The 19,718-nt window shown below is 46.0% G+C and overlaps 1 protein-coding gene across 6 annotated transcripts in view; it reads right to left on the bottom strand.

Annotated features, from left to right (window-relative positions):
* TAOK3 (TAO kinase 3) overlaps window positions 1-19,718 on the bottom strand; it is a 308,043-nt gene that overhangs the window by 179,680 nt on the left and 108,645 nt on the right. For all 6 annotated transcript variants that reach the window (XM_069754530.1, XM_069754547.1, XM_069754558.1 and 3 more), the window contains 3 exons: window positions 9,135-9,332; window positions 8,647-8,718; window positions 8,470-8,571 (listed from right to left, as the gene is read on the bottom strand). In XM_069754530.1, coding sequence (XP_069610631.1) covers window positions 8,470-8,571; window positions 8,647-8,718; window positions 9,135-9,254 — 294 coding nt within the window. In that variant the 5' untranslated portion in view covers window positions 9,255-9,332. The remainder of the gene's footprint in view (window positions 1-8,469; window positions 8,572-8,646; window positions 8,719-9,134; window positions 9,333-19,718) is intronic.

Genomic DNA, 19,718 nt, shown 5'->3' with positions numbered 1-19,718 from the left:
GATTCAGAGGGGGAAACGCATAGGCGAGACTGAAGTTCCAGGAGATCAGAAGAGCGTCGATTGCGTACGGGTTGTCTCTCGGGTCTAGGGAACAGAATTGATGGAGCTTCTTGTTTCCTCGACTGGCAAACAGATCTATTTCTGGACATCCCCACAACCGTACGATCTGATTGAAGACAGCCGGTTTTAGAGACCAATCCCCTTGTTTGAGCTTGTTGCGGCTTAAGTAATCGGCCGTGGTATTTAGTTTCCCCTTTATATGAAGGGCCGTAAGGGAGAGTAGGTGATTTTCGGCCATCTGAAAAATACGATTTGTAACGTTCATTAATGACGTAGACCGTGTGCCTCCTTGGCGGTTCACATAAGCAACTGTCACCTGGTTGTCAGAGAGTATTCTAACATGTCTACCCTGTAGAGGTACAAGAAACCTATCCAAGGCGCGTTCCACCGCCATCAATTCTTTCAGATTGGAAGACGAGTCCTGCTCAGATCGGGACCATAGACCCTGAACGTAATTATTTTCCCAATGTGCTCCCCACCCCGTGGGACTAGCATCAGTTATTACTCGTGATATATGATATGTCCAAGGTACCCCTTTACGCAGATTAGGGATGTGCGTCCACCACCTTAGTGAAACCGTGGCCTCTACGGATAGAGTGAATTTCTTATCTAGGTTGGCGCCTAGTCGCCGAAAATTACGTAGAACATCCCACTGAAGAGACCTAGAGTGAAACTGTGCCCACATCACCGCCGGAAAACAAGAAGTAAGTGACCCCAAAAGAGACATAGCACTTCTTAAGGAGACTACGGGATTTTTAATTGCTCTAGAGGCCAGCCGGTGGATAGCATCGACTTTTGAGTCTGGCAGGCGACATTCCTGCTGAGCTGAATCTACAATAAGACCCAAAAACTGCTGTGATGTGGAGGGTTGAAGACGCGATTTTTTAAGATTGACAATCCAACCTAAGTTACGAAGTGCTACCATCACTTTCTCTAACTGTTCTTTACAGTGTAACTTTGAATGCCCCACGATCAGTAAGTCATCCAAGTAAGGAATTATCAGTATGTTTTGCTCATGAAGGTGTGCCATAACCTCTACCATAACCTTAGTAAAGACCCGGGGTGCGACTGCAACACCAAAGGGGAGTGCCTGATATTGGAAGTGCTCCACTGTGCCGGCAAGAGAAATCGCCACCCTGAGAAAACGCTGGTGATCTGCATGTATCGGAACATGGTAATAGGCGTCTTTTAGATCTAAGACCACCATGAAGCACTCGTGAAAAAGAAGCTTTATTGCCGTTTTCACAGATTCCATTTTGAAGGATGGGATTAGCAAGAATTCATTCAGGCCTCTCAGATTAATAATGGTACGGTATGACCCATCTGGCTTCTTTACCAAGAATAACGGGGAATAGAACCCCCTACCTCGCTCTTCCGTGGGTACCCGAATAAGAACCCCCTTTTGTCTGAGATCCTGAACTTCTGACTCCAACGCCAACTGTTCTCTTCTTCTGCTGCTGCCGTAATATCTGGATGAATCTCTATTTGGTTCTCTATCAGATCTGCGGCGATAAGACCATCCCCTGCTGTAGTCACGCCTATAAAAAGGTTTTCTTAATAGAGGGAACCGCTTCTTAGAGTCGCCCGCCTTCTCAAGCAGCTCATCAAGTACCGGACCGAACAGATGAACTCCTTCACAGGGGATGCCGCATAGTCTTGACCTAGCTTGTAAATCACCTGGCCAACATTTAATCCAAAGTGCTCTGCGGGCTGCGTTGGATAAGGCTGAGGATCTTGCGGCCAGCCTGACCGAATCCGCTGATGCATCCGAAAGGAAGGCTGCAGCATCTTGGATCATGGGCATAGATGATAGGATTTCACTTCTAGGAACTTTATCCTTAAGTTGATCTTCCAGGTGGCCTAGCCACACCATCAAGGACCGAGCTGTGCAAGTAGCCGCCACTGCCGGTCTCAGGGATCCCGCAGAAGTCTCCCAAGCTCCTTTAAGGAACACATCAGCCTTTCTATCGAGCGGGTCCTTTAAGTTACCTAAATCTTCAAATGGAAGAGAAGAGTTTTTGCATGCTTTGGCCACTGCTGCGTCTAACTTCGGGACTTTGTCCCAAGAAGCTGAAGCTTCTTCCTCGAACGGGTATCTTCTCTTAAATGCTGGCGGAAGTGACCCCTTTCTTTCGGGCTTCTTCCACTCCTTCATAATCAGAGACTTGATTTTCTCCACCACAGGAAAAAACCCTTCGGGATTTACGGTCTATGCCCCTGAACATAATGTCCTGAATGGAGCATTCTGGCTGAGTCTCTTCAATCCCCATGGTGTTGTTGACAGCTTTCACCAGATGATTAATCCTATCTAATGATAGACATGTTCGGCTAGACTCTACGTCCTCTGATGATGAAGATGATGGATGAGAATCCGAGCTCACACTATCGGAATCCATCTGTGATACAGGGGATGAACCTAGTATTCTCTTCTTAGATTGTTTCTTATGAGGACTGGATTTTAAGGAGTCCCTGATCTCCTGTCTGACCATGTCCCTAAGGGTAGACGTCAGGTCAGGGGCTTCCTCTTCGATTAAGTGCTGTATGCAGGATCTGCACAGCTTCTTTTTATGCCCATCTGGGAGAGGCTCTGTACAAACGGCACACTCCCTATGTTTAGCTTTGGAAGCACATTTTTTCCCCTAAATAAGGAGAGAGGGAATACAAGGAGGGACACCAATCAGAAAGCGTACTTTCACGTAGCTCACTTACCCATCCTTGAAGTAAACGGTACCGTGATCGGGGGGTCCTCTTTGGCCGGAGAATTCCTACGGCCCGAGGATTTGGTGGACCTCTGAGCAGCTTTAGCTCCACCAGCACGACTACTGCCACTGGAACGCCGCTGGGAGCTTCTCTGAGACTTTCCTGTTTGTGGCTGCTCCAAAGGCTGCTGCTGTTCACCGCACAGCTGCGGAGTTCCCTCCGGTGACTCCATTAGGAAATGGACAGGAACCAGGATGGGCATCTGTGCGGCTCTTAAATACATCCCCCTGGGTACCACCCCCGGATGGGGGTCAGCAGGGCTTCCTCCAGGTGTCAACGATCGGTATTAACTACCGATAGGCTCTGGCCACTGCACGCCGTGCCCCACGCTGAGCGCCGAACTCCCTGCGGCCAGTATCCTCCCCCTGCCCCTGGGCGCCGCCATTAGCCGGCGAAAGAACGCTACCGCGCGTGCGCGGCCGCGCCACCGCCCGGCGCCGCTCGCTGCGTCATCCGGACACGCCCCTTCCGGTCACAGCTGCGGCGCCGAGGGCAGACGCGCCGAACAGAGGACGGCAGCGTCCTCCGGCCAAGACGGACCACCAAGGCAGGAGTGGACAGACCCCAGAGGCCACGTAGACACGGCGGCATATACTCACAAGGTAATGTGACACCTAGAAGCTAACCCCTTGGGGTTGCTTCCTCCTGCTCTCACCGACACTAACAGTCCCCCTGCCGTGTGGTGCTACCGGCCTCCTGACTAGGCCGAGGCAGGGGACCCCCGCTACCTGATCCGGCCTGTCAGGAGTGGGAAGACTTCTTTCTTCAACCTTCTTCAAAAGGTCTGCCTGAAGAGGTTCCACTGTCAGGGACAGGAAACCAACTGGCGGGGGAGTGAGGTGCCGCCCTTTTTATGTCTGAGGTTTCCTGTCCCTGAAGGGCGGATCCCCTCGTTGTGCTGTCATGGCGACTGAATAAAAAGGTATTTCCTGATCTCCGCAGATTTATGGGGTAACGTGTCTTCCCACTTGACAGAGGAGGACGTATAGGACTCCTCAGACTCTGACTCAGAGTACTCCTGGATTTTCCTCTTTTTGGGGAGAGATGGACCAGGTGAGGATGGTGGCGGAGGTGGAGGTGGGGCGAGTGTAGCCAAGGAGGTTTGAACCTCCTGCCTAACCAAGGAGCGGATTTCATCAATCAAAGAAGGGTGTTCCGCTCTGACGATTTTATCCGTACAAGGTTGGCATAACTTTTTCTCCCAATCTGGTGGCATTTTCGCATTACAGGTAGCACATCTACGCTTGGTAATGTTTTTAGGGCCTGGCTTGACTCCCTGCAATGAGAGAGGAAGCCGTGTAAGAAAAGGTATATTATGTACCTTTAAATGGGACACCCTCTGCCGTACTTACTAGGGCCTGAGGAGAGCTGGGCTCTGCAGCTGCAGGGCAAGACGAGTCCATGCTTACAGCAGGCTTACCTGAGACGTCTTCGCAGCTTATATAGAAAATAAGTCTGCAACCAGCGTGTGCAATTAGCCGCCCCTCCCCCTCCGCAGTCCCAGGCAGGCGTGCGAGGATGCAGCGTGCCTCGCACGCCGTTCGGTAATCCATTGCTCTGGACTTGTGTCGCTCCTGTGCAGGAGCGCCGACCCGGAAGTGGAGCGCCACTGACTTCCGGGTCGCCGAACAGCGCGCGCTGGAGGGGGAGACGCCGGAGAGCTCAGGGAGGCCTCCGGGTGGGCTCACCGGCCAGCTTTGTCCCCGCGAGAGGACGCAGGAGGACCGGGAACGCGGTCCCAGAATCCGGAGGAGACGGGAGACACAAAGCAGGAGGAAGCCGCGGAGGACCCGACCATAAGTGCCCGGCGAAAGATCTGATTCAGGTACTCTGCTAGAGCCGCCGCAGTAGCGCACCAGGAACCTCTCCATGCCCCATGGGGGACAGGAAAGACACTGGTTAATGGGAGGTGGGAGGGGTTTTTAACCTCTTGTGCTTCCTGTCCCCCATTAGGGAATGGAGACAACCTCCTGGTGGCTGTCGTGGAAGGCTACTAGAGAAAATCAAATAAAATTTTTCTTTATTTTACTAACTCATTTCCTTAAACCTGAGGTTTGCCCTGTCCCTTAATTCTGACCATTTGGATATTGTACGATGCATAGCATTTTCAATAATTTATCTTTCCTCTCCTAAAGTGGCCGCACATTAAATAACTGTTGTTGGAACTCAGTGAAAATTTAACAAATGGAAACAACTACCCCTTACCCCTTAGACCCTTCTATGCTAGATGTAATGGGACATAAACCTTCAAAAAAGTTCAAGTTGGTATTCGTCTTGCAACTCTGCCATGCAGACCATTTTTGCCCAGCCTCTTTCTTATGGTAGAGTCATGAACATGGACCTTAACTGAGGTAAATGAGGCTTGCAGTTCTTTGGATGCTGATGTGGGGTCTTTTGTGACCAATTGGCTGAGTCGTAGCTGAGCTCTTGGGGTAAGTTTGGTCAGCTGGCCACTCCTGTGAAGGTTCACCACTGTCATGTTTTTGCCATTTGTCGATAATTGCTCTCAATATGGTTCACTGGAGTCCCAAAGCTTGAGAAATGGATTATTAACCTTTTCCAGACTGATAGATTTCAATTGCTTGGTTTCTCATTTGTTCCTAAATTTCTTTAGATCGCAGTATGAGGCCTAGCATTTGAGGAACCTTTGGTCTTCCTCACTTTGTCAGGCAGGTCATATTTAAAGGATTTCTTAAAGGGAACCTGTCACCCCCAAAATCGATGGTGAGGTAAGCTCACCGTCATCAAGGGCTTATCTACAGCAATCAAAAATGCTGTAGATAAGACGCCGATGTTACCTGAAAGAGGAGAAAAAGACGTTAGATTATACTCACCCAGGGGCGGTCCTGCTCCGAAGGGTGTCTCAGGTCCGCTCCGGCGCCTCCCATCATCATTCCATGACTTCCTCTTCTGGTCTTCACGCCACAGCTCCAGCGCAGGTGTACTTTATGCCATGTTGAGGGCAGAGCAAAGTAGTGCAGTGCGCAGGCCTCTCTGACATTTCCGGCGCCTGCGCACTGCAGTACTTTCCTCTGCCCTCAACAGAGCAGACAAAGTACGCCTGCGCCAGAGCCGCGGCGTGAAGACCAGAAGAGGACGTCATGGAATGAAGATGGGAGGCGCCGGAGCAGGCCTGAGACACCCATTTGACCAGACCACAGCGGGACCGCCCCTGGGTGAGTATAATCTAACGTCTTTTTCTCCTCTTCCAGGTTACATGGGCGGCTTATCTACAGCATTAGAGAATGCTGTAGTTAAGCCCCTGAGGACGGTGGGCTTACCTCACCATCGATTTTGGGGGTGACAGGTTCCCTTTAATTGAAAACAAGTGTGGCAGTAATCAGCCCTGGGCGTGGCTAGGGAAGTTGAACTCCACTTCCCAAAGATGTGATAAACTACACTTATTTTATGCTTTAGGGCAGTCCCACACGACCAGATAATTCCGGTACCAGAAAAATCGGTACCGGAATTATCCGTGTCCGTGTGCGCCTGCGTTTCTGTGGCACACGTGCGTGTGCCCACTGGGAACCACACGCACCGTGCAGGAGACAGCGCTAAAGTTTAGCGCTGTCCCCTGCATCTGGTGCTGAAGCCTCCATCGGCTTCAGGAAAATGGCCATCGCGATCTCCATCTGCGCACGCGCGGCATCCCGCGGCCATTTTCCTTAAGCCCCGGCAGCAGAGGACTCCATATGCGCACGCGTGGCCTCGGGAAGATGGCCGCCCCCACAGATAGCGAACATCGCGCGTTTTTCTTCTCCTGCCCAGTGGATTCAGAAGATGGGCATGCGCAAACCACTACGCCACCAATGGAAAGATATGCAAGATCTGGGGTAAGAAACAGCGATGTCGCCACGCTCATATGACCTGACCAGCCTGATTGACAGGTGAAAACGGCGACTTTGGCAAGTTATTTCGGCAGCATAGGTGGGGAATCAGGGTACACAAAATACACTATAGTAACACCTAATTATATTCCAGTATAATGGCCATGAAGGGCAATATAGATACACCAAAAAAGAGACTAACTTCACAAAAAAGGCCAATAAAAATATAATTTTTATTAATAGACAATAATAAAAACACAGTAATATTGGTGAGGGGACACCTCAAACACAGAACAAAAGGTGGGTAATCCAGAGGCTCCAAACAAATCATTACAATTAGTATTATACATATCCAGACAAGTGTCCCTATGCAATTAATCATGTACCTACTAATGATAACATACAGCTCATAGTGAGAGATAGGTAGGCAAGTACAATACGGAATTGTACTTGCCGTATTGTACTTGCCTACCTATCTCTCACTATGAGCTGTATGTTATATTACTGTGTTTTTATTATTGTCCATTAATAAAAATTATATTTTTATTGGCCTTTTTTGTGAAGTTAGTCTCTTTTTTGGTGTAAAAATACACTATAGTAATGCACAGCTCAGGCCCTATTTAACAGTATTTTTATCTCGTACTGAAAAAACGGGGTGACAGGTTCCCCTTAAGGAGAGCAGCAATCACTTTATCCCCTTAATAAATACCTTAATTCAAAAACTGCATTTTGTGTTTACTTGTGTTAATCTTGGTCTAATATTTCAATTTGTTTAGTGAGCTGAAACATTTAAGTGTGACAAACATGCAAAAGAATAGTAAGTAAGGAAGGGGCAAACAATTTTTCAACTGTACACATTAAACAAAAAAACTGCTTACCTGACCTCTCGGCAAATGGCGTCCTCTTCCTCCTCCCCAGCTGGGGAGGCACATGGCAGTGACGTGATGTGCTGCTGCGATGGGCACAATTCCGTCAGCTGCTGGCCTCTGATTGGCTGATGGCTGGTATCGGTATTGCGGTACAGGGAGCCTGTCACGGCGCAGCAATACAATTCAATTGAATTTGTGTCCTCTGACATACATTCAACTGAAACCAAGCGCTAGCATCGGTGGTCCCCTGACTCCCTGTACAAGATTCTCTCATGAGTTTAGGCATATAAAGGCCGTACAATTGAGCCTTGGGGGCCGTAGGCAGCCCGCGTGTTTGAGACCCCTGTTTTAGAACATATGCTCCCATCCACACTATTTCAGGGAAGGTCTTGCATATTTCAGAAAGATAATGCTAAACCACATATTGCATCCTTCCCAACAACATGGCTTCACAGCAGAAGAGTTGGGATGATCAACTGGCCGCCTGCATGCTAAAACATTTGGGATTCTATGAAAGAAAAAAACCCGCCAAAAAACGACCCCGGAGACTTGAGCAGCTAGAATATAACATCATATAAGAACGAGACAACATTCCTCTCCCAAAACATCTGCAATTAGTCTCTACACTTGCCAGATATTAAACTACTGTGATAAGAGGGGATACGCACAATGGTAGTCATGGTCCTGTCCCAACGTTTTTGAGACACGTTCCTGCCAATTTCTAGATACTTTTCCATTTAATTGGGATAAAAAAAAAAAAAATAAAAATAACTTTCCCCTTCTGATCTGTATTCTATGTTCTGCGGTCAATAACATATGGCCATAAAAGACTTTCCACTCATTGCATTCTTGATTTCTTTATATTCTACACATCGTCCCAACTTGTTAATTACATATTCACGTGTATGGCAAACTTAGCGGCAAGTTTTACATTACTGCTCTCCATTACTTACCCATGCTGTATGATCCTTTAAGTAGCACCCCTTGTACTCTATTGTATTCGGGTGTTTCAGCTGCTGTAAAAACCTGACTTCCTTCAGTATGTCCTGCCATTTCTGGGAGACAGTAAAAGCCATGTCAAGTCACCATTCTCACAACAAGTGGAGGAGATCTGGATGACCGGTGCTTACCTCATTCATCTGCTTTCCACTGTAGGACATCTTTTTAACAGCCACCACTTCATTCGTTGTGGAGTTTGTAGCCTAGATTAAAAAAAAACATATTAAAGATACGGTCAGCACGACATACAATATCTGCTTAAAGTATATAACAAAAGCATCAATGACTTTCTTCATAAAATAACAGGCATGAATAAATAGCTAGAAGTGATGGAAGTCGTGTTGTCATCCATGTTTTGTCTATCTGAATTGATAAATTCAAATGGTAAATTGGAGATTACTCCTAGCCATTTCTTGTCATCCAGCTCACGAGTTCTGGAATTACTAAGAATCTGTTCACTTGGAGCGATGCGAATGTTAGTGTGTACAGAACAGACTGATTGCAGTATTTCAGCATTTAATATCCCGCACCATCAATCTTACATAGATAAACTTTGGAGGAGAAGGACTACACCACTGCGTTCTATGATATACCATCTAATTATGGAAAATCTCCTTACAAAGTACACTGCTCCAAAGCTGCCATGTCCAATCTCATGCAGATTGACAAATAAGGTCTCTGGATCATCTTTGCAAAAGAGGTCCGCTATGTCAGGATCCTTCAGCAGTCCCTTCTTCATTTTGGATGGGATAGTAATGTCACTCTTCCTTTCAGCCCCTAGTTTGGATCATGCTACATCTGGCATGAAGGCCAGTACCTAAAAGAGAAAAAGTCACAGGACAATTAGCACATGAATGTATGCTATGTAAGGCTATAACCATCTACCTATTCGTCGTCATCTTCAACTATATATTCAAGATTATTTACTTCTTAAGTCAATGTGTAAGTGATTTTCCACACAGGCCTAACATTGTATAAAATTCCCCACACATACAGCAGACTGACCAGACCGCACCACACGAGCCCAGACTAAAGAGATACTGTACATTTACACTAATAGTGAACGAGGGTTCCTTAAAATGCTCGCTTCACAATCATCTTTCAGTGTAAACAGGTTGTCAATCAGAAAACGCTTGTTAATAGGGTGAAATGATCTTTTGTGCAACACAAAAATAACGAATAATAAATATATTTTTTTTTCTTTTTTGTGTACACACAAAATATAAAAAAATAAAAAAACAAACTATATATATATATATATATATATATATATATATATATATATATATATATATATATATATATATATATATATACACATACATACATACATACACACATATACACACACACACAGTGCAGACCAAAGGTTTGGACACACCTTCTCATTTAAAGATTTTTCTGTATTTTCATGACTATGGAAATTGTACATTCACACTGAAGACATCAAAACTATGAATTAACACATGTGGAATTATATCCTTCGCAAAAAAGTGTGAAACAAATGAAAATATGTCTTATATTCTAGGTTCTTCAAAGAAGCAACCTTTTGCTTTGATGACTGCTTTGCACACTCTTGGCATTCTCTTGATGAGCTTCAAGAGGTAGTCACTGGAAATGGTCTTCCAACAATCTTGAAGGAGTTCCGAGAGATGCTTAGCACTTGTTGGCCCTTTTGCCTTCACTCTGCGGTCCAGCTCACCCCAAACCATCAGGTCATCTGGCATAGCACCCCATCACTCTCCTTCTTGGTCAAATAGCCCTTACACAGCCTGGAGGTGTGTTTGGGGTCATTGTCCTGTTGAAAAATAAATGATGGTCCAACTAAACGCAAACCGGATGGAATTGCATGCAGCTGCAAGATGCTGTGGTAGCCATGCTGGTTCAGTATGCCTTCAATTTTGAATAAATCTCCAACAGTGTCACCAGCAAAGCACCCCAACACCATCACACCTCCTCCTCCATGCCTCACGGTGGGAACCAGGCATGTAGAGTCCATCCGTTTACGTTTTCTGCGTCGCACAAAGACACTGTGGTTGAAACCAAAGATCTCAAATTTGGACTCGTCAGACCAAAGCACAGATTTCCACTAGTCTATTGTCCATTTCTTGTGTTCTTTAGCCCAAACAAGTCTCTTCTGCTTGTTGCCTGTCCTTAGCAGTGGTTTCCTAGCAGCTATTTTACCATGAAGGCCTGCTGCACAAAGTCTTCTCTTAACAGTTGTTGTAGAGATGTGTCTGCTGCTAGAACTCTGTGCGGCATTGACCTGGTATCTAATCTGAGCTGCTGTAAACCTGCAATTTCTGAGGCTGGTGACTCGGATAAACTTATCCCCAGAAGCAGAGGTGACTCTTGGTCTTCCTTTCCTGGGGCAGTCCTCATGTGAGCCAGGTTCTTTGTAGCGCTTGATGGTTTTTGCAACTGCACTTGGGGACACTTTCAAAGTTTTCCCCATTTTTTGGACTGACAGACCTTCATTTCTTAAAGTAACGATGGCCACTCATTTTTCTTTACTTAGAATTTGTATTATGGCAAGAAAAATGCAGCTAACAGTCTATTCAGTAGGACTATCAGCTGTGTATCCACCAGACTTCTGCACAACACAACTAATGGTACCAACCCCATTTATATGGTAAGAAATCCCACTTACTAAACCAGAGAGGGCACACCTGTGAAGTGAAAACCATTCCCGGTGACTACCTCTTGAAGCTCATCAAGAGAATGCCAAGAGTGTGCAAAGCAGTCATCAAAGCAAAAGGTTGCTACTTTGAAGAACCTAGAATATAAGACATAATTTCAGTTTCACACTTTTTTGTTAAGTATATAATTCCACATGTGTTAATTCATAGTTTTGATGCCTTCAGTGTGAATGTACAATTATCATAGTCATGAAAATACAGAAAAATCTTTAAATGAGAAGGTGTCCAAACTTTTGGTCTGTACTGTATATGTGTATATATCTACATATATAATTGTCTAAGGTCCACTTCCGTCTGTTTGTCTAACGGAAATCCCGCGTCGCTGATTGAATGGTCGCGCCGAGCTGGGCGCGACCATTCAGCGATATTGGGGCGGGAATTAAACACCGCTTCACTTTTTACTACTAATTAGATTTTTAATAGTAAAAAGATGTTAAAAAAAAATCGTGACTTTCTCACCTTCCGGAGTCCCCGGCAGCTTTTCCTGCTCCTCGCGATGCTCCGGTCCCAGTAAAGCTTTGCAGTAATGACCCCAGATGACGTAGATTACCCCAGATGAGCCGCTACATCATTACGGGTTATTGCCGCAAAGTATCACTGGGAACGGACCTGGCAGGAGCATCACTAAACGCCTGGGCTGGACCCGGGGGCCGCCGGAAGGGGAGTATATAAATATTTTTTAGTTTAATTCTTATTTTAACAGGGACATGATGCCCACACTGCTATATACTACGTGGGCTGTGCTATATACTACGTGGGCTGTGCTATATACTACGGGGGCTGTGCTATATACTACGTGGGCTGTGCTATATACTACGTGGGCTGTGCTATATACTACGTGGGCTGTGCTATATTTCTCTGCTGTATCTGTGCATCATGGTATGTGATAAGGGGGGCGCCCACTGAGACTCTTACGCCCGGGGCTCTCAAAAACCTGGAGCCGGCCCTGGCTTCACTGATTGGTCGCGCCCGGCCGACCGAATCCTGTGTATTCATTGCATTATTCTGAAATCTTTATAAATTAAAATCTTTAGAATATTATGTTCAGTGATGAGTCAAACTTTTTTGGGTGGGCCATTTATATGGATACAGTTAAATAATATGGGAATCGTGACAGCTTTCTTGCGTAGGGTGTCTTGCATTCAAATCTGCTGCAATGACCCAGGTACTGCGTTCACCAGACATCAACACAATTTCTATCTCCTCCTCACGTGTTAATCTCTGCGACATGTCTATGGCTGTATACAAAGAGAAACTTGTAAATAACTCATGAAAGAATATAGTTATGTTAATTTAAGCACACCATTGTTTTTCTTGTGAAATTCTCAATAAGTTTGATGTGTCACATGACCCTCTTCCGATTGGAAAAAATAAAGTTGGATCCAAAATGGCCAAATTCAAAATAGCCGCCATGGTCACCACCCATCTTTAAAAATTTCCCCCTCCCATATACTAATGTGCCACAAACAGGAAGTTGATATCACCAACCACTGCCATTTTATTTAGGTGTATTCATATAAATGGCCCACCCTGTATAAGAGTAAAACGTACTTGGTTCGCGTGACAGTCCCTTTAACACTGCAGCGTAGGTTTAACCATTTTTTTTTTTTTACTACAAGGCATTTGCTTGTTTTTTTCCTTGGGTTCTGTCAGTTGAATGGCCACAGTGTGAATGTACACCTATGCACCTTATACTTCCTATTGTTAAAAAAAAAAAAAAAAAAAACACAACAAGGGACCCCGCTGGAACAGAAGCAGATGAAGTGAATGTTTCCATCAGCAAGTTACCTTACCGATACACGAGGAACATGTATGGCACATCTGGGAGCCGGTGTATGGAGCAGGCTCGCAGAGTAAGCCCACCTCATACACATCAGATAATAGCTCTGACAGCCAGGACCTCCTCTAACAGCCGCAGGTGCTTTATTTTTTACTTTTATTACTTTAGCCCTCACTGGGATTTGAATGCTATGTATTTTGATTGTTCGCCTAATGTACTGCAACACACAAATTGCAATGTAACAGCCATGCTAGCCTTACACAGAGAAGACGCCTGACAAAGGCCATAACCGTTTGTGATGCCAAGGGGTTAACTCCTGGAGCTTTTTTCAGTTTTGCGTTCTTTTTCACTTTCCTTCTTCCCAGAGCCATAACTTTTTTATTTGTCAATATGGCCATGTTAGGGCTTGCTTTTGCAGGACGAGTTATACTTTCGAACAACACCATTGGTTTTACCATGTCGTGTACTAGAAAAACAGGAAAAAAATTCCAAGTGCGGTTAAACTGCAAAAAAAGTGCAATCCCACACTTGTTTTTTGTTTGGCTTTTTTACTAGGTTCACTAAATGCTAAAACTGACCTGGCCAGAATGATTCTCCAGGTCATTATGAGTTCATAGACACCAAACATGTCTAGGTTCTTTTTTATCTAAGTGGTGAAAAAAAAATTCCAAACTTTATTCAGTGATCTGGGGTCTGGTGAGGGCTTATTTTTTTTGCGTGCCGAGCGAACATTTTTAATTATACCATTTTGGTGCAGATGCGATCTTTTGATCGCCCGCTCTTGCATGAATGTCACGTGTCCAAAAAAAGTAATTCTGGCGTTTTGACTTTTTCGCGCTACGCCGTTTAGCGATCAGGTTAATCCTTTTTTTTGTTGACAGATCGGGCGACTCTGAACTCGGCAATACCAAATACCGTATACACTCGAGTATAAGCCGAGATTTTCAGCCCATTTTTTGGGGCTGAAAGTCCCCCTCTCTGCTTATACGCGAGTCATACCCAGGGGTCGGCAGGTGAAGGGGGGGGGGGGGGCGGGGGCTGTGTAATTATACTTACCTACTCCCGGCGCGGTCCCTGCTTCTTCCAGCGCTGCAGATTCTTCCTGTACTGAGTGGTCACATGGTACCGCTCATTACAGTCATGAATATGCGGCTCCACCTCCCATAGAGGTGGAGCCGCATATTCATGACTGCAATGATCAGTAACTGTGACCGCTCAATACAGGAAGAAGATGCAGCGCCGGGAGAAGCAGGGACCGCGCCGGGAGCAGGTAAGTATACGGGGAGGGGAGCGCTGCGCGATATTTACCTGCTCCTCGCTCCGGTGCGGCTCCGTCTCCAGCGTCCTCTGGCAGTGACGCTCAGGTCAGAGGGCGCGGTGACGTAGTCAGTGCTGGAGACGGAGCCGACCGAGGAGTAGGTAAATATTGAAAGCGCCGGCGTCCTGAGCGAAGAGAGGTATGTGATTTTGTTTTTTTTATTTTATTGCAGCAGCAGCATTACATATGGCACAGCTTTATATGGAGCATCTATGGGGCCATAATGAATTCTATATGGCACAGCTTTCTATGGAGCATCTATGGGGCCATAATGAACGGTGCAGAGCATGCTATATGGCACAGCTTTATAAGGAGCATCTATGGGGCCATAATGAACGGTGCAGAGCATTCTATATGGCACAGCTTTCTATGGAGCATCTATGGGGCCATAATGAACGGTGCAGAGCATTCTATATGGCACAGCTTTCTATGGAGCATCTATGGGGCCATAATGAACGTTGCAGAGCATTATATGTGGCACAGCTTTCTATGGAGCATCTATGGGGCCATAATGAACGGTATGGAGCATCTATTTTTATTTTTGAAATTCACCGGTAGCTGCTGCATTTCCTGCCCTAGGCTTATACTCGAGTCAATAAGTTTTCCCAGTTTTTTGTGGCAAAATAAGGGGGGGGGTCGGCTTATACTCGGGTCGGCTTATACTTGAGTATATACGGTAGTTGTATGTTTGATTTAATTTTTGTTTCATTTTGAATGGGGGGAAAGGGTGGCGATGAATTTTATTCATTTTTTTTAGTAGTTTTGCCATGCTTCAATAGTCTCCATGGGAGACTAGGAGCTGCGATAACCCGACCAGCTCTGCTACATGAAGGCGATGATCAGATTCGCCTCCATATAGCAGATTTACTCGCTTGCTACGAGCGCCGACCACTGGGTAGCACTCACAGTAAGCCAGCACTGACAACCATAGAGGTCTCCAAGAGACCTCCTGTCGTCATGCCAACACACTGGTGACCCGGGATCACATGACGGGGGTCACCGATAGTGATGAGGCAACCCCCACATGTACTTATGCTGGCTAACAGATGTAAATCATTCAGCTGCGGCAATAAAAACTAAATCTCCAAGCACTAAAAAATACTCTGAGGACCCCCGAGCGTGCTCGAGAAATCTCGAGTAACGAGTATATTCGCTCATCACTAGTGACCGATGCACGTATTTCTGGCGCGATTGCCGGAAGCGCTTGTTAAATGCCACTCTCAGATTGACAGCGGCATTTAACTGGTTAATATCCGCGGGTGGACCGCGATTCCACCCGCTGCTATTGCAGGCACATGTCAGCTGTTCAAAACAGCTGAAATGTCCCTGGAAAGATGTGGGCTCACCGCCGGAGCCCACATCAAAGGGAAGGAGTCCGACATCGGCGTACTATTACACCCGATGTCGGAAAGGGGTTAAATAATAATAATAATAATAACAATAATATTTATTTATATAGCGCCAACATATTCCGCAGCGCTTTACAGTTTAACAGTTTCAAACACAACAGTCATAGGTAACAATGTTAACAATACAGTAATAAAGCAAAATAAGACAAAATAAGACAACCCTGCTCGTGAGAGCTTACAATCTACAATGAGGTGGGGGAGATACAAAGTACAGGTGTGTATTTACAATTATGTATTTACAATGATGGTCCAGCCATCTTCATGGAGTGGGGGGTAGATGGAGATACTGAATGGGCTACACACACACACAAACATAAAATGAGTTTGATTAGGGAACATGATAGGCCGCTCTGAACAAATGAGTTTTGAGCGAGCGCCTAAAACTATGCAAGTTGTGGATGGTCCTAATATCTTGGGGTAGAGCATTCCAGAGGATTGGCGCAGCACGGGAGAAGTCTTGGAGTCGGGAGTGAGAGGTACGGATTAGTGCAGAGGTTAGTCGAAAGTCGTTTGCAGAGGGCAGTGGTTGGCTAGGCCGATAGACAGAAATGAGGGAGGAGATGTAAGGGGGGGGCCGCACTGTGGAGAGCTTTGTGGGTGAGAACAAGTACTTTGAATTGTATCCTGTAATGAATGGGCAGACAGTGTAACGACTGGCGAAGAGCGGACACGTCCGAGTAACGATTAGCCAGATGGACGACCCTGGCTGCTGCATTAAGGATGGACTGGAGAGGGGAAAGTCGAGTGAGGGGGAGGCCAATTAATAGAGCGTTACAGTAGTCCAGACGGGAGTGGATTAGGGCTACAGTGAGAGTTTTTGTTGTCTCCATGGTGAGAAAAGGGCGGATTCTAGAGATGTTCTTTAGGTGTAAGCGGCACGAGCGGGCAAGAGATTGTATGTGGGAGGTGAAGGAGAGATCAGAGTCAAACATAACACCCAGACAGCGCGCCTGCTGCCAGGGTGTTATTATGGTGCCACCCACGAAGAGGGAAATGTCAGATTTAGGGAGGTTAGTAGAAGGCGGGAGCAGAAGAAGTTCAGTTTTGGAGAGGTTGAGTTTCAGATAGAGAGCGGACATGATGTCAGAGACTGCGGACAGACAGTCAGTGGCGTTCTGTAGTACAGCAGGAGTAAGGTCAGGGGATGACATGTATAGTTGTGTGTCATCAGCGTAAAGATGGTACTGAAAGCCAAATCTGCTGATGGTCTGTCCAATTGGGGCTGTGTAGAGGGAGAAGAGAAGGGGGCCAAGGACTGAGCCCTGAGGTACCCCGACAGCGAGAGGAAGAGGAGATGAAGTGGAGCCAGAGAACAGAACACTGAAGGAGCGGTCAGAAAGATAGGAGGAGAACCAGGAGAGAGCAGTGTCCTTAATGCCTAGTGACTGGAGCCTAGAGAGTAAGAGAGGGTGGTCAACAGTGTCAAAAGCTGCAGAAAGGTCAAGAAGAATGAGCAGAGAGTGGTCACCATTACGTTTTGCTGTCAGAAGGTCATTGGTCACCTTGATGAGTGCAGTTTCTGTCGAATGTAGGGGGCGGAAACCGGACTGTGAAGGGTCGAGGAGGGAATGAGTGGAGAGGTAACGGGTAAGGCGGGAGTAGACTAGGCGCTCCAGGAGTTTTGAGATGAAGGGGAGGTTGGAGACCGGTCTGTAGTTGTTTGTGCAGGATGGGTCAAGGGTGGGTTTTTTTAGTAATGGAGTAATGATAGAGTGTTTGAAGGAGGAGGGAAAAATACCAGAGGAAAGGGAGAGATTAAAAATTGTAGTTAGGTGAGTTGTGATGGCTGGAGAGAGAGACTGGAGGAGGTGTGAGGAAATGGGGTCGGTGGTGCATGTAGTCGGGCGAGAAGAGGAGAGGAGCCTGGAGACTTCTTCTTCTGTGATGGGATCGAATGTGGAGAGTGGGCCAGGGGAGATGCAGGGAGGAATGGGAGTCATTGCACTTGGTGTCTGGGAGCGGATTTCCTGACGAATATTGTCTATTTTCTCTATAAAGTGGGAGGCCAGGTCATCAGCACAAATGTCTGAAATGGTCTTGTGCTTTTGGCCTGAGGAGGGAGTGAAAGGTGTTAAAAAGTTTCTTGGGGTTGTTGGATAGTGAGAAGATCAGGGTGGTGTAGTAGGACTGTTTGGCGAGGTGAAGGGCAGAGTTATAGGTTTTTAACATAAATTTGAAGTGTATGAAGTCTTCTGGTGTGCGAGTTTTCCTCCATAAGCGTTCAGCACACCTAGAGCATCGCTGGAGAAATCGGGTTTGCGATGTGAGCCAGGGCTGTTTCACTCTGTGTTTGGAGGTTCTGAGGGTGAGGGGAGCTACTTGGTCTAGGGTGCTTCTAAGAGTGTCATTGAAGTGATGTACAGCCAGATCAGGACAGGAAAAAGAACAGATTAAAGGGTACCTACCATTAGTCTGTGGCCATCTTTTAGCCCCTTCATATTTTTTTTTGCTAGGAAGTTATAAGGGTTAAAAGTTGACCAGCGATTTCTCATTTTTACAGCAAAATTTACAAAACCTTTTTTTTTTTTTTTTAGGGACCACCTCACATTTGAAGTCAGTTTGAGGGGTCTATATGGCTGGAAATACCCAAAAGTGACACCATTCTAAAAACTGCACCCCTCAAGGTGCTCAAAACCAAATTCAAGAAGTTTATTAACCCTTCAGATGCTTCACAGCAGCAGAAGCAACATGGAAAGAAAAAATGAACATTTAACTTTTTAGTCACAAAAATGATGTTTTAGCAACAATTTTTTTTTATTTTCCCAAGGGTAAAAAGAGAAACTGGACCCCAAAAGTTATTGTACAATGTCCCGAGTACGCTGATACCCCAAATGTGGGGGAGAACTACTGTTTGGGCGCATGACAGGGCTCGGAAGGGAAGGAGCGCCATTTGACTTTTTCAATGAAAAATTGGCTTCAATCTTTAGCGGACACCATGTCGCGTTTGGAGAGCCCCTGTGTGCCTAAACATTGGAGCTCTTCCACAAGTGACCCCATTTTGGAAACTAGTCCCCCCAAGGAACTTATCTAGATGCATAGTGAACACTTTGAACCCCCAAGTGCTTCACAAATTGATCCGTAACAATGAAAAAGTACTTTTTTTTTCACTAAAAATTTATTTTGGCCTCAATTTGTTCATTTCCACATGGGCAACAGGATAAAAGGGATCCTAAAATGTATTGGGCAATTTCTCCTGAGTACAGTGATACCTCACATGTGGGGGTAAACCACTGTTTGGGCACACGGCCGGGCTTGGAAGGGAAGGAGCGCCATTTGACTTTTTGAATGAAAAATTAGCTCCAATCATTAGCGGACACCATGTCGCATTTGGAGAGCCACGGTGTGCCTAAACATTGGAGCTCCCCCACATGTGACCCCATTTTGGAAACTAGACCTCCCGTGGAACTAACCTAGATGTGCGGTGACCACTTTAAACCTCCAAGTGCTTCACAGAAGTTTATAAGGCAGAGCCGTGAAAATAAAAAAATAATTTTTCTGGCCTCAAAATGATGATTTAGCCCGCAATTTTTTTTATTTTCACAAGGGTAACAGGAGAAATTGGACCCCAATAGTTGTTGCCCAGTTTGCACTGAGAATGCTGGTACCCCATATGTGGGGTAAACCACTGTTTGGGCGCACGTTGGGGCTCGGAAGGGAGGGAGCACCATTTGACTATTTGAATGCAAGATTGGCTGGAATCAATGGTGGCACCATGTTGCGTTTGGAGACCCCTCATGTGCCTAAACAGTGGAAACCCCTCAATTCTAACTTCAACATTAACCCCAACACACCCCTAACCCTAATCATAACCCTAACCCCAACACACCCCTAACCACAGCCCGAACCACAAGCCTAATCTTAACCCTATTTCCAACCCTAACCCTAAGGCTATGTTCCCACGTTGCGGATTCGTGTGAGATTTTTCAGCACCATTTTTGAAAAATCTGCAGGTAAAAGGCACTGCGTTTTACCTGCGGATTTACCTTGGATTTCCAGT

Source organism: Ranitomeya imitator, chromosome 1 (assembly GCF_032444005.1).
Source record: "Ranitomeya imitator isolate aRanImi1 chromosome 1, aRanImi1.pri, whole genome shotgun sequence".
NCBI classification, from domain to species: domain Eukaryota; kingdom Metazoa; phylum Chordata; class Amphibia; order Anura; family Dendrobatidae; genus Ranitomeya; species Ranitomeya imitator.
This window is presented reverse-complemented; position numbering and strand designations above follow the sequence as displayed.